Genomic DNA, 15,558 nt, shown 5'->3' with positions numbered 1-15,558 from the left:
TCTAACTAATCTATCTTAATAGTTTAAATAGTTTGGATGAAGGTACCAATTGCCCAAAGTGGTGCCTGGATCAATGGTTGAAGATGAAGAAGTTTGCTAGGACTCGTTAATAATGAGTTAAAACGCGTTAATAACGAGTTAAAACTGTAGTAGATAAAATTAAGCTAATTAAGACTACAGTATCAGCTCAACACAAGTCTCTCTGTATTTCTCAGTATGGCTATGTTTACTAACTGGTGTAGCCCGGCGACTCTCTAGCGTAGATGCTCGAGTGATGCGTTGGACGTCACGCTGAGAAAAGACAACAGCAGCGTTCAGCTTTGGAGACAAAAAGGATATAAAAACTACAGGAAAATGTATTTTAAACCTCCTTTTCCTCCCCTGAGTTACTAGCAACTGGTGGGGGAGGGTGGTGTGCGACCACCAAAGGCGTCATGTCGACAGTGTTGTTGTCGTTACTTAGAATTCCTCAATAGGTGGGACAGAAACTACGCACCATAACTTTAATGCAAATTTCTTTTAACGCCACAATTGTTTTTGATGCGCGATTAACACACACTCGTTCTGTGACTACGCAAAGCTCTCTGTGCAGGAATGGATGAAGAAAAGGGTCTTTTGAATGGCAAGTTCATTTTCACAGCCCTTCCAGATCTTATTATTTCCCTGTACTGTCCGTGTGAATGGAGTTACCACCAGAGTAGTCGATTCTTAAATACCATTAAGCCTTAAACACTTTGCTTTTCAAAGTACATTTAGAACAGAAAAGATATGTGCAAATTTAGTTAAGAAATCATTGTAATTGATTGTAAGTAGTGCCATCAAACGATTCAAATATTTAATCGTGGTTAATTGCATTGTCATAGTTAACTTGTAATTAATCGCAATTAATTGCACATTTTTATCTATTCTAAATGTCCCTTGATTTCCTTTAGTTTCATAATTTTTTTCATTTTACTGCTCTTATCAACATGGAAAAGTGGATCAGCTTGCTTTGTGAAAATGTTTTTTTTTATTGAAAACAACATTGGCACATAGCCTACTTTAGTGTTCAATTTCACAATAACATTCTCACTTGTAATCTCTCACACAATGTAACACTGTCCATCACTTAAAAGGGTAGGAGAATGGGCATCAGCTGTATGCTTGGCCATCAAGTGGTATTTCAGACTGGGAGTGCTGCGATGATAGCTCCGTTCACAACGACAAAACACACAGATCACTTTGGTCTTGTCAATGGAACCATTTGGCGACTTTTAAAAAGTAAACTTTCCATCCAGAATCTTACTGGCGTCCATTTTGGCGTCTTGCGCTCGCCATCCACTCAAACGTAACATTACTACTCTTTGGCCGACTCGCAAGCCCAAACAAGTGGGTGCGGCGTGCCTGCTGTTTTGTTTCCGGTCTAACTAGATCCCGTGAGGTGTTGTAGTTTCTCTGACATTACTAGTTACTAGTTGCAACAGCATGTGAAAAAAACGACAAAGTTTGATAGGCCAAAAAGAACGTTAATCTTGTGATAAAAAAAATTGACGACGTTAAAATAGTTTAGTTGCGTTATGCCTTAATTGTTTAACTGACAGCACTAATTTTTGTATATTGAGGGTTTCTCCTTGGTCAGAAGGGACTTCATGGGAGGTACTCCCCCAGGAATTTTTGAGTGTCAAAGACGTCATTTCCTGCACTCTGATACATTTTCAGGCCCCAATTTATGATAAAAATGTATTCAAGGAAAACACTAAATTCTGGTGGCAGGTAACAATAATAAAAAAAAAAGAATAATGTAATGTAATTCAGTTAGAGATGGGGCTTTTGCATCCTACTACACTTGACCACAAAGTCCAGTTCATTTGATTAGTATGAACAGGGCATAACGGTAACTTTCCCAAGGAGCCCATTTTGCTCCTAAGGAGTGACTTATTTAATACAATAGTGTTATGAATACAAAACATTATAAACTGTAATGTATTTTTATTTTGAAATACATTCTATTGATGAATAATTTGTCAGAGATGTTAAACAAATAGTGGCACTTGTGATTTTCCTTTGGCGCTGGCTAAAAACCTCTTTGGGGGGCGCTAAAACGTTCTCTATGCAGGAGAAAACCCTGATATTGTTTTTTTCTGTCAGATCCCCAGCTCGGGCTGCACCACGGTGGATCTTGAGGCCGGGGTTCTACGGCTGGAAGTGCTGCTGGGGCAAATGTCCTACATGATACATTTACGTGAGGAGAGCTTTCTACATTTAAAGTGCTTTCTTCTGCAAAAAAAAAAAAAAAAACGCAAGTGAGACACGCTTAGGCACATATTGTTTTATTCTTTCACCTTTCTTTCTCCTGTAAAGCCCTTTTGTAAATTCTGTTTTTGAAAAGTGCTACATCCAGGCATGGGCCGGTTTGGGATTCTGACAACATGATAACCTTCAGCAAAAATATCTTTATTATTAGTAGTATTGCGGTATTGCAATTGCAGCTTTACAATGTTTTATTTTTTAAATGTCTGGGTAAAAAAAAGCAAATGATGATTTATGCAAGCGTTTGATTAATTAGGGACACTAATGTAATCTCTCACACAATGTAACACTGTCCATCACTTAAAAGGGTAGTAATCTTACATATGATTTTGGATGTAAACTTTGTCTCATTTTCTTGCTTTCCAGGTCTTGCTGATGAAGTTGAGGGAACTTTTTCTGGTAAGAAAACATCTTGATTTGATTTTAAAAAAAGATAGATATAGATAATATCTGCAAAGTCTGTGTTACTGTCACGCGTTCTTATTCTTAACTGTCATTTCTTCAACAGTCCACACGGCCTTTTCAGTGGGAAAGATCCAGATCAGCATACGCAAACAGGCTAAAGGAAAATGGACAAAACTTGGTCAACCCCTGGAATTTCACAATACATTTCTACGCAAAAAAGACAGAGGTAAGATCCAAGATAAACGAAACGAAACGAAACGAAGATCAAATAAATCCTTCCACTTTGGATCTTTTACTCATTTACACTAATTTTTACCTTATAATTTGAATGTTACTGACACACCTTGTGACACACCAATTAGACACCTAGAGGTACAGGAAATGAAACTGCAATATTGGGGTTTTAACAATGTCTGCATTTAAAGCGAATACAAGCAAATTCTTTTGTTGGAATATTTGCAAGAAAAACTTTGTAAGCTTGTCCGTTCTGTTACAACTGGCTCGTAGGACGCAACAAAGGAGGGGGATGTAAGCCAAGCCTAGCAAGATTTCACCAGAGCTGGATCCCAGACAGTCACTGCTACTCATAAAAGACTACGCCTCTTAAGCACTTACTTTAACTACACACATTGGAACATACGCATACCACATGGGCACAAAGGCCGTGAGCAGTGATTCCCCGTTTCAGTTCCTGTTTGGTCGGAATGTTTGCTGCATGTCATTCCCTACTCTCTTTCCCTGCATTTTGTGTCCTTCTCCACTCCACTCGGCTGTCAAATAACGGCATAAAATGCCCAAAAAATAGGCCAGCCTCAAACATTGCAAATAAAGTTTCTCGATGTCTCTTGTTATATCTGGGAAATAACCTCAAATCACTTATTATAGGGCTGTCAAACTCCCCTTCACTAAAGGCCACACTGTAAAATGAGAATCACATCAAGGGCCAGACATGTAAACTTTATTCACATGCTTTTATTTCTTTGGAAAGGTAAAATATCTTTGACTGTATTACTGCATGTCACCTTTTTAACATTTCTTTTTTTTTAAAATTTGTTGCTTTTCTGACTTTTTTTAACGTTTTTTTTTAACGTTTTTGTCACTTTTTTCATTTTTTTTTAATTGTGGCTTTTTTGATACTTTTTCAGATTTGCCTTATTTTTGTCAGCATAAAGCCCTAAAAAAGTCAGCCAAAAAGTTCCTCAGCCATCATAAAATTTAGCAAATCAAGTAAAACAATGATTACATTTTTTGCAACAATGTGTTTCACAGCCTAAATAAGGAAAGTGTCTGTATTGTGGGTGAATGTTTGAGTCTCAAAGTTGGCAAATCTGCCAAATTCTGCTTTTAGTGTTGCGTAATTGCAATTTGAAAAACAGTTTCCATTCTTTTGGTTTGGCGCACAACTAGGATTTCCAAAATGTGAAACTAAATTGAAATAAGGCCTGCAAGGGGTCAGGTTCTTCCCAAGAGCCTTGAGTTTGACACATTTATATCATCATCAGACCTTCCAGGGGTCCTGCTTCGAATAGAGGGAGGGCGTTGAGTTTAGCGTAGAAAGAGTCTGTTTTTAGGCACCAAAACGACAAGATAAATTTAGAAAAAAGATTGTGGTTTTGATTCAAACACTCCTGAGGAACGCTTTTCTTACTTGGTCCAAGTAATGTTGCCGTAGCTAGCTGTCAAAGATGGTGACCGATTTGCACATGCACAACTCACATTGTGTAGGGGACTCACATTGTGTACATGCAATGTAATAAGAACCCACCAGTGCATCAACCAGAGCCAATTCTTCCTCCACATCTTATTTAAAAATCTTTCATCAGATAACATTGGATATTTTCATCAGATAACATTGGATATTTTCATCAGATAACATTGGAACCCACAAACACGTCAACGGGGTCTATGTTAATAATGAGTTTACATTAATTGATTTCCCTTTTTGCAGCTCTCTATTATCGGGATTGTGTGTTGGTGTCTAAGACTCAGGTGAACCATAACACCTACGTGTTCAGATTGCAATTTCCACGTGGGACTGTCATGCATGTACCTGTTGGAAAACACGTCTACCTCAAAGCCCTCACTCAAGGTAGGGAGCCAAGCAGATGGACTACACTGTGCTGAATACAGTGAATGTCCAAACATTGTCCATTGAAATAAACGTATGCATACACACAAGTAAGTAAAACAGGTATGCTGCTGCCTTCCATTGCTTGGCAACAGCCTGGCCCCTTGTTAACTTCCTGTCTGCGTACTGTTAGAGGAATCAGATAATGTCGGACACAAATGCAGAGACAGCAGGCAGTGGTGAGCTTGAGGATTTAATATCATAAAATCCATACAAACAAAAGGAGTCCAGCAGGCAAAGTATTCCAAAATGAAGTGGAAGTCAAAAACAGGAATCACAGGTAACAGGAATACCAAGACAAAAAGGGTAGACTACACACACACACACACACACACACAGACACATAATACAAAACAATGATCTGACACTAGACAAAGACAACACAGACTAAATACAAGTAGTGACAAGGTGAAACAAGGAACAGGTGACATGCGGACTCAGGAGCAGGTGAAACACATCCGGGTGGGGCAGGCAAGAAAAGGGAGAAAAACCGACTACAAAATTAAACAGGAAACTGACACACATACAACCCTAACACATACAATGCAACAGGAAATCAACTTGGGGTCCATTTAGAATGTTTATGTTCACAACTGTGGAAAGGTCTACACATTTAATACATATTTAATACCATATCAGTACAGATGCATAGGGGATCTCTTTACTGAGGCACCCTCAAAGCCTTATTTTTGCGTTGACAGCTGCTCTGAAGATACAGAGTGGACTTCACTAGGTACTTCAAACAATTGGAAGAAGTCTTAGTAAATTGTTATTTTTGTCCATGTCCAGACACAGAGGTAGTGAGGCCGTACACCCCAGTAGATCAGAACCTGGGAGCAGCCTCCGTCTGCTCCTCGCAGGAATCTGACCTCTACCTCATGATCAAAGTTTACCCTGATGGAGTGTTCACCCCACATCTCAACAGCCTGTGCATCGGTAAGCCACAGCCCATGTATCACAGTGTGTGAGTCACGTGAGGGGATGAAACAGTGCAACGATGAGCAATTTCAAGAGACTTTTTAAAAATGAATATATTGAATGGGTACGAGGAGGACTGGTGATTGGATTGTGTTCTGACTGTATTGTTTTTGGGGCTATATATTATGTCTAGTTTGGATCAAGGTTATTATAGTTTAACAATTTTCACTAGTTTTTTATTTTGTTTTTCAAATTCAGTTTAGTTGTTCGTAGTTTTTAAAGCAGGTTTGCTAGTTTAGTTCTATTTTTTGAAATGCTTAGTTTTAGTTTAGTTTTTAGTAGTTTTGGTTTTAGTCTTTTTTGTAATATGGGTTGTTTGTCATTGGAAATATTCAAAAAGGTCAGAAAATGTAGAAGTAGCTCTTAAAAATTTTGAAATATGTATTTACAATGTATTCAACAATAACACGGTACATAAAATGCACATATGATATGTAACCAGTCTAAACAAGCAAAATGTGTAAGTGACGTCGTTCCAGGAAAAAAACCTAAATGGCCAATAGACTAAAGTAGACATACATGAACAGGTGTTTTGAACTTTGGTTTGAGTAAAGTGGCGAACTTTTTAAAGTCAATCATCTCACTCAGTTGTGTAGACATCCCAGTATCAGTACACATATTAAAGAAGAATTCCGGTCAATTCCAACACGTAGCTCTGTTGATTGTAAATGGGTTGTGCTGTCAGAGAGAAAAACGAAACCAATCGATGCTGCCTACACCTACATCCTCCTGCCAGAGTAAAACAGGGCAAGGCAGTGTGCAGTGATTCCTTCAGAGGGAACACAGGGAATCTGGCTGTTGGAGATGGGACAGAAAGGCATAAAAGTTGTGTTAATCCATACGTCTGTTCATTTCATTTTTTTCCGGTGAAGTCCACACTAGTCGAATGCCGAACTCATACAATCCAAATATTCCAAAATGCATTTTTTCCACAAAAAAAACATTTGCCGTTGTTAGTCCTCAGTAATGAGTATGTAGAAACAGACTGTAACCTGACACCATAGTTTGTTTTGTGGAAAAAAAATAATTTTTGAATATTGGATTGTATGTTAACGATTATAACCTTGGTTTGAATGGGTTATTATTCGGTTTGACAGATGAAACATGAACACCGCTAGGTGATAGATGGAAAAGAAGAACAGATGTGTATATGTTAGGGCTGCACAATATGAGGAAAATATGCATTTTTAAACATCACAAAAAAACTATTATTTGAGATAAATATGCAGATATGAAAATGTATTCTGTTCTGCATTTCTGCTCGATCAAGTGCAGAGTGTATTGGACGTACATACACAAATTACAATCCACCAATTTTAATAATACAATGACTTTTTTACATTTTCTTTATGTTCCTGCCATTCATCCAGCTGGTTTAACTGTCCCTGGGTCCACCCTCCTCTTTATTTTTCTTTACTTCTTCCTTCATGCAGAAGGGCAGCTAAAGGAAACAGCACTCTTAGATAAATCACTGACCAATTGCTCTCAAACATGCCTTAGTTTCTATGAATGAGTCATAAACATACCTCTAATAATTACATGTATTTTCCATTACAGCTCTCCTGGAGATGTTACATAATACTAATCTCCTGCTGTACCTTCATACACTCTCCATCAGAAGCTGTTGGGCTAGTTTTTATGGTGAAGTGGAAACACACTTTTCATGGGTTAATTTCTAAACTGGATCCTCTGTAATAACAATGAATGACCCTGTAGGGCCTATACAAGTGTTCACGCTCTTTTGGATGTCCAGTGCTTGCGTTTTTTTATCCGTATTAACATCATTGAATCACAATTTGTTGCAATGTTTCACATTGATCAATAAAAAAAAGTATAAACTGAATATCATCCAAATGTTGCCTGTCCAAAACTATATTGTCCGTTGAACGTTATTTGACGTTTGCACTGTTACTTAGGAATTTTTACTGTGGCAGCACTCTTGGAACCATTGTATGAATTATTTGTTTTTTGTTCACTTAATTGTTGTTACTCGTTAGGTGACTGTATATCCGTTAGTGGTCCAGAGGGTACCTTCAGTCTCCGCCCCCTTCGTGATGTCACATACCTCTACTTAATAGCAGCAGGCACAGGGTTCACCCCCATGGCTCGCCTCATCCAACTGGCCCTACAGGACATTGACATCATCAGGTGGGACTTTTTAAAACGTTCATTGTTTATTATCCTCTTTCATTATGTCTACTCTATCCGTACACTCCTAACACTTGTGTTGTCTTCCTGTCGACTCTTTTTTTCTGGGTTAAGATTTAAAATTAAAACTTTGTTAGTTTTTTTGACACTTTTTCCAGTGTTTTAAACAATTTTTTCTACGCTTTTTTGTCGTTTGTTGATTTTGAAGCTTTTATCACTTCTTTTTAACGTTCTTTAATCTTTATAAAAGGCTTTAAAATTGAATAAAAAACCCAAATTAAATGAAAATCGTGAAGTGTTCATTTATTTTACTTGTGAAGAGCGTTGCATGGAATCATCCTGGTTATTTTTTTAGAAAATTCAGTTGAAAGAAACCCAAATTTCTGATATAAACAGTTTTTGAAAATGGGTCAATACAGGACAGGACAGCAGGAGGGTTAAAGGGAGACTTTTGCTGATTTCAAACCAGCTCTCGGTCATCTTGCACCGGGTTTCCAGTGGTATCTTTTTTCAACTGCATCTCCGCTGTATCTGTGGTGTTCAGTGGTTTGTCGGTAACACAATGCCGACAATGTTCACCTTTTGCAGTTTCTATCTGGCCAATCAGAAACTCTCTGGGAAGTTTAGTTCCAATAACATTAATTATTGCCAGTAACCAGCTAGTTGTCATTGCTACAATGCTAACGTTACAAGAATGCAACTACTCCTTAAACAAATCTATATAAAAAATCTCCAGGTATACCAACTGCCTGAGCAACCCACTGCCAAGCTAGCTGTTACAATCCATAAAGTAGACTATTAGAAAATCACTCTGCCCTCTCATTGGCTACCGCTCAGCAGAAGTTGACTCAGAGTCAACTTTTGGAGAGCAGTGAACATCCGGGCACTTAAGCCCCTATCAGCGGACTTCGCTCACACCAATGTTCTCAAAATGTGCTAAATGTTGCCCTTTTTCAAGTTACTGGGGGCCGGAACCAGCTAGAGACATGAAAATTGTCAGCATAATTGATGGTGATGTGCTTATACTTCCCATAAAATATAATGCCATTTGGCCTGTTGGTGGCGCTATAACTTAGGCCAAAATGTCGAAAGGCCTCACCCCTCACATGGTGAGTCCAATTAATATTTTTCATACTAGTCTAGCTCACTGTTCTCAAAAAATGCTTCTTGGAACCAGAACTTCAGCCATGTTAATCTTTCCATTTGCATATTGTGAAAAACAGTATAATGAATAGAACATTCTGGATTTTGATTCTAGCAACACCAAAATTGGTATAAAGAAACCGCAGCAGTGCGTACTGGAGAGAAACCAATACTAAAGTATCAATCTCATTACACTGGTATTGATCAATATCGATACCAACGTTGGTCGTTTATCAAGCAACCGATGCTGACCCTGGTAGTCGACCACAACCTGAAATTCAGAGGACGCAACATGTATGCATTATTAATATCTTTCACTTTAGCCTGGATTGATAGTGTTGTATGAATAAAATGGTGTCATGTCAGGCAACCAGCGTATTTCTACCTAATTTCCCTCTCCAAAATCACTTCAGAAGAGTAGTCACAGCGCTGACTTCCTCTGGTGTTTGCAAAGCATTGAAGTTCAACAAAGAATGGTTCACATTAGAAAAAATATCCTTTTTCATTTGTATCTTCTATGTAGATGCACTCTCCTACAAAATCACTGCAGTAGTCAAGAATGATTTATTATTTCCAAATAGAGCTATTGATGTCATCTTGTAAAAATTTGTCTTTTTTTCATTTCGCAGTATAAATCCCAGGGGAAAGAAATATTGCAATTTTTCCAATATTGTGCAGGTCTAGAAGCAACACTCTTTATTGCTGCATCCCTAATTTTAATTGTGTATAATTATTTAAAATGTAGAAGTTTTAGCATTAAAAGTGTTGTGATCATCTGAGACTGCGGAAGCCTTGGGTCGGACAAGTCGTCTTTCACTCCAATTTTAATAGTAAATCTAGAGGTACCGCAATTTAAATTCATAAACGAGTCAAGTTCACCCCAGATCACATACATTGTGATTCAGGTGGTCGTTATGTTGTAATTTCAGGTATGCTTTTTCAAACTGTTGTTTTAGCAAACATGTACACCCCCAACTATGACAGCCCACACTTCATGTCCACACTTTTTCCACATATACCAAATTTGGTTACCCACAACTTAATATTAAGGGGGGACTTCAATTGGGTTACTAACCCTGCCATTTATCACTCTAACTCCAAAACAGCCACGTCTACTGCAATGTCTAAGACTCTATCGGCCTTTATGGATCAAATTGGATGTGTCAACCCCTGGCGTTTCTTTCACCCCAATGATAAGGAGTTTTCTTATTTCTCCACTGTCCATCAGGTCTACTTCCGTATTGACTACTTCTTTATTGACAAAGCCCTTCTATCTTCTGTTAGTTCCACACAATACACTGCCATTGTCATCTCTGACCATGCACCCCACATTTTAGATCTCTGTTTCCCGTCAAGCTTGCATAGGCATCAAGGAGGATGGAGGCTTAATTCAGGCTTACTTACTAACGCAGATATCTGTGATTTTGTTTCCACAAACTTAGAAACAAACCGGTCCGATCAGGGATCCCCATCGCTCTTATGGGAAACGCTAAAAGCGTTTATTCGTGGGGACATTAAATCTTTCAGTGCACATTTAACCAAAAATAGAAAATCAAAACAGCGAGAACTAATGGACGCAATATTGGATATAGACAGACAGCAGGCCGCAGCAATCAATCCAGATTTAGCAACCAAGCATCTGCAGCTGCAAAATGAATTCAATTTACTATCAACAGGGAAGGCAGAATATCTACTTACACCGTACAAGAGCGACTTATTATGAGTATGGAGATAAGGCTGGCCGCATTTTAGCCTCACAATTGCGACGTCAATGCGTTGCCCGCTTTATATCACAAATCTCTGACTCATCTCAAAACCTAACTACTGACCCATCAAGTATAAATTCTGAATTTTCTTCCTTTTATTCCACGCTCTACAAATCACAGCCCCCTCCTGACACCTCTGTTATGGACTCTTTTCTTAATAACTTAGACATTCCAACTATAAATGAAGAACTGGCAAAACGTTTAGATGAATCTCTAAGTCTAGGAGAAATCACTTCCTGCATTTCTCAAATGCAGAGTAATAAAACTCCTGGCCCAGATGGTTACCCAATGGAGTTCTTTAAGAAACTCTCTGCACAGCTTGCTCCTATACTTTTAGAAGACTTCAATGATTCTCTGGAACGCTGTGTCTTGCCTCCAACAGGCAAACAGGCTTTGATTTCTCTGATAGTAAAGAAAGATAAGGAACCTAATCTTTGTGGTGGCTACAGACCCATGAGCTTGCATAACAATGACGTAAAGCCGCTGGCAAAAGTGCTTCATGAAAATAATTTCATCAAACTGAATGAAAATATCAAACTAGACCTTCAAAGACGGCGCACACTACCCTTCTCGCTTGTTGGCCAAATTGAAGCAATCAAAATGATTGTTCTGCCTTGAACACTTTTTCTTTTTCAGACCCTCCTTCTTTTTCTTCCCAAATCGTTTTTCAAAGCATTGGATACCGTTATATTGTCCTTCCTCTGGGCTGGAAAGAGTCCCGGGATTCAGAAAAGAATTTGGGGGAGTCTATAATTGACAGGAGGTTTTGCCTTACCCAATATGTTGTTGTATTATTGGGTCGCTAACATCCAGATGCTAAAGAAATGGTGCCATAGCCCAGACATTGTGTGGTGTGTCATGGTAGCTAACTCTTGTACTTCAACCTCACTCCCTACATTACTGTTTGTACCCCTTCCTACGGCCCTCCCAATACACCAATAATCCTGTTGTTCTCACGTCACTGAAAATCTGGAAACAGTTCAGGAATAACTATGGATTAAAATCCCCTTCTGTCCTCATCCCCATATGCAACAACCATCTGTTTTTACCCTCCAGCATAGACAAAACATTTACACGTTGGAAGACAATGGGCCTGGTCTCTTTTAGTAACCTTTACTTAGATGAGACCTTTGGAAATATGGCCAACCTTCCTGCAAAATTTGGGACTCCAAAAGTGGACTTATTCAGATATTTCCAGTTGCGCAATTTTACCAAAACACAATTCACCTCATTTCCTGCATTACCTGAAAAAAACTCTGTTTGAAAGTATCATGTCCTCCTCAGCATCACAAAATAACATCTCTTCAATCTATGGTCTCCTTTCATTGCAACTCTCCCCTCCTTCAGGGCTTAGGGATGTTTGGGGAAGGGAGCTTTGGTCTCGCACTAGATGGACCGGTGGAGAGAAGTTTTACTCAGAATTCATAGTACTTGTATCTGTGCACGTATGAGACTCATTCAATTCAAAGTGGTCTTCTGACTTCCTTACAAAAGGCCAGACTGAAAAAACTATTCCCTGATACAGATGATCTCTGCATCAGGTGCTCTCAGTCTCCAGCAGACCACACACACACTTTTTTCTCCTGCCCTGAGCTGTACTCTTTTTGGACATCTTTTTTTGACACCCTCTCTGTAGTCCTTAACATCCCTATGTTGAGGACCATGCCCCTTGATTTGTATATTTGGTGTGTCTCCTATTGGAGGAAGATTTAATAGCTACCCAGCCGATGTTATTGCATTTGCCGCTCTGATAGCCATGCGCCAAATACTGCTACAGTGGAAGAGCCCAAAGCCGCCTAGCACAAATTCCTCAATCAAACATACTGTCAGAAGATCCCTGAAGAAATTTCATAAAACCTGTAACCCGATCCTTTTCTTATCCGAACCATTTATCCTGAGCCAATTTTCCCTTTTTTTTTCTTCTTTTTTCCCTCTTGAGGGAGGGAGATGGGTGGGTAAGTTAGACGAATGGAAGACACATGTTCAGTATCTGGTTAAAGGGTGGTGGAGGGAGGGAATGAGTGGGAATGTGTGTGTTTTAATAAGAAAGAAAAATGTCAAACTTGCTACCCTTTGTTATTCTCAAGACAGCCTGTAATAGTTTGAGATTTGAGCAATAAACATATTTTTGAATGAAAAAAAAGTGTTGTAAGACTGAGAGGTGAAACATTTCTGTGTTAAAATAGTGAAATTTAACACAGAAAAAGAAAGACTCCCTGTCCTCGTCGTCATCATCATCAACCTTTCCCATCCACCGTACTGTGCTGAGAAAACAGACACAGTGTCTTCTATTTTACTGTTTGTATCAATTTATTATAAACCCAAGGCCTTGCCTGATAATCAACAACATGTTTGTGCGTCCTCAGAAAAACCAAGCTGCTCTTTTTCAACCGACGAGAGGAGGACATCCTGTGGCGCTGTGAACTGGATGAACTGGCTGCTAATACTGACAGGTACTGCTGCTGGGTGTTTCAAGCCTCATGCTGTGTCCCTGTCACAACCCGGCATGCATATATTATTTATTATAAATTAAATAAACTAGGGAGTGGAGTGTGTAAGGGAGTGCTATGAGGATAGTGCACTGTGGGTCGGTTTTGAACTGTAGAAAAATAAATCCAGAAATAGTTGTATTTACATCCACTAAAGGATACACTTTATTGTCCCTGAGGGGAAATTTGTCTTGGGCATAGGGCTGCAGTCTGTTAATTTTAATCTGTTTATTGATCCCCAATGGGGAAATTACAATTTACACTCTGTGTCCACACTTTGTTAGTAGTCACACACATTCCTGAACTACACACACACACACATGCTCAGGATCTATACATGCACTAATGGAGAGATGTCATAGTGAGTGGGCTGCCAGCTGAACCAGCGCCCCACGCGGTTGGGGGGGTACGGTGCCTTGCTCAACTGCACCTGGCAGTGCCCAGGAGGTGAAGTGGCATCTCTCCAGCCACCAACTCCCAACCCAACTCCCTATGGACTGAGCTGCTGCTAACCCCCTTAACATTTAAAGTGCAAAAAGTGCTGGTGCACCTTTGCTCTGTTGTGCTAAGATTTACTGTTGGAGTTCAGCTGCTTGATAGACATCGGAAAAGATGATAACTTGAGTCTGTTTGTTTTACATCTCGCAAAGCTCTTTGTGTTAATGTGCCACAATTGCGGCATATAAAGAAGGTCAGATTTTGCAGCTGCGGTCTTTGGCAAATTTGGGTGGCACTTTACAAATCAAAACAATGTGCTTCCTGGTTCAGAAACACATGCTGAATCTTTTCAATACGGAGAGATACATTGCAAGTGTAAAATAGATATGGAGGTGAACAGCAGAGAAAGACTCACCCATCTCAGTGTCAATTTTATTTGTATAGCACCTTTAATTACACGCTGACCCGAAGTGCTTTACTTTATGAATAGTAAAACACACACACACACACACACAGAAATAAAGATGTTGTGTTCCATGTGAAGCATCATCAGTGAGCATAAGCCCATATGGAAATCCATTACCTAGATGCTGGTAGTAGAGGCGTATAGCCTTAGTCTAGTCTTCCTGAATACTGAGCACAGTATTAAAACCAGAGCAACACAATTGCAAATAATTAAAGAACAGCATGCAGTGACTGTTGAGCTCAATGCAAGCAGGCAGTAGGATCATTTGTCAGATTTGATGACTTCAGAATTATGAATGTGGAGACTGGCAGCGTGGAAAAACAGACTTTTAAAGTATGAGATAACAAGTGGAAGAAATAGCAGACATTCACTCGTTGACTGTGGAACTTCTGCAAAGCTTCATTACACAACTTCTGTTTAGTATGCAGTCTACCAGAATACATCAGAATAGGTAATATTGAAGGATATTAAGCTATAAAAAGCAAGCCCATTGATTCCCTTTTGGAGCAACTGAGGCACACATTTAGTTGAAGTGTGAATACACACTGGGCTTTAAGGCTTGACATGTCCACATGTATTGAGGCAGAACTGTGAAATAAAGATTTTCAGCTATACAAATTCTTCTGCTACATCCGGACGTCTGCGTCTTTGTACACCTTCCAAATGTGTGTTTGTGTGTGTCAGGTTTCAGGTGGAGTACGTCGTCTCCGATCCCTGTGAAAGCTGGACTGGCAGGACGGGTCGGGTGGATGAGTCCATGCTCAAGGATTTCCTCAACAGGCCCGACGGGTCCAAATGCTATGTGTGTGTGTGCGGCCCCGATGCCTTTACAGAGTTAACGATAGGGTGTGTAAAATAACATTTGTTATATAAACTTTAACTTACTGTCAGAGGGCTCTGAGAAAATAGTGCATCAAATGCCTACTAGAAGACTTTGAAAAGACTAAAGTCTGACCATTTCCCATCCAAAGACAATCATCTCACATCTAACGCCAAAGACTGTCATAATAGGTAAAGACTGCAAGACTACAAGACTTTTGTCCCGATTGTTTATTTTTAATTTTTACGATGCGTAGCTGCTGATTCAATTTGTATCGCGATTTTCATTCATTGCGATTCTAGAAGTATTGCAATTCGATAGTACAGAGGATTGTGATTTTCTTTTCCTTCTTTAATAAAAACCGACGTTGGATAATGGCGTTTTTCCATTACATGGTACCTGCTCGACTCTTTTTGGGTTTTCCATTATGAGAAAAAGTCCCTGGTACCTGCTAACGGGTACTATTTTCAGTACCACCTCCATCGAGG

At 39.3% G+C, this 15,558-nt stretch overlaps 1 protein-coding gene and 1 long non-coding RNA gene across 3 annotated transcripts in view; both read left to right on the top strand.

Moving 5' to 3' along the window:
- LOC116691164 (uncharacterized) overlaps positions 1–15,558 on the top strand; it is a 631,246-nt gene that overhangs the window by 414,739 nt on the left and 200,949 nt on the right. The gene's annotated exons all lie outside the window — the stretch shown is intronic.
- LOC116691152 (cytochrome b5 reductase 4) overlaps positions 1–15,558 on the top strand; it is a 28,072-nt gene that overhangs the window by 11,606 nt on the left and 908 nt on the right. For both annotated transcript variants that reach the window (XM_032518526.1, XM_032518527.1), the window contains 8 exons: positions 2,128–2,221; positions 2,656–2,688; positions 2,798–2,920; positions 4,643–4,783; positions 5,612–5,758; positions 7,798–7,948; positions 13,224–13,310; positions 14,935–15,096. In XM_032518526.1, coding sequence (XP_032374417.1) covers positions 2,128–2,221; positions 2,656–2,688; positions 2,798–2,920; positions 4,643–4,783; positions 5,612–5,758; positions 7,798–7,948; positions 13,224–13,310; positions 14,935–15,096 — 938 coding nt within the window. The remainder of the gene's footprint in view (positions 1–2,127; positions 2,222–2,655; positions 2,689–2,797; positions 2,921–4,642; positions 4,784–5,611; positions 5,759–7,797; positions 7,949–13,223; positions 13,311–14,934; positions 15,097–15,558) is intronic.

This window comes from Etheostoma spectabile, chromosome 6 (assembly GCF_008692095.1).
Source record: "Etheostoma spectabile isolate EspeVRDwgs_2016 chromosome 6, UIUC_Espe_1.0, whole genome shotgun sequence".
NCBI classification, from domain to species: domain Eukaryota; kingdom Metazoa; phylum Chordata; class Actinopteri; order Perciformes; family Percidae; genus Etheostoma; species Etheostoma spectabile.
The sequence above is the reverse complement of the archived record's forward strand: the minus strand, read 5'-3'. Positions and strand labels throughout refer to the sequence as shown.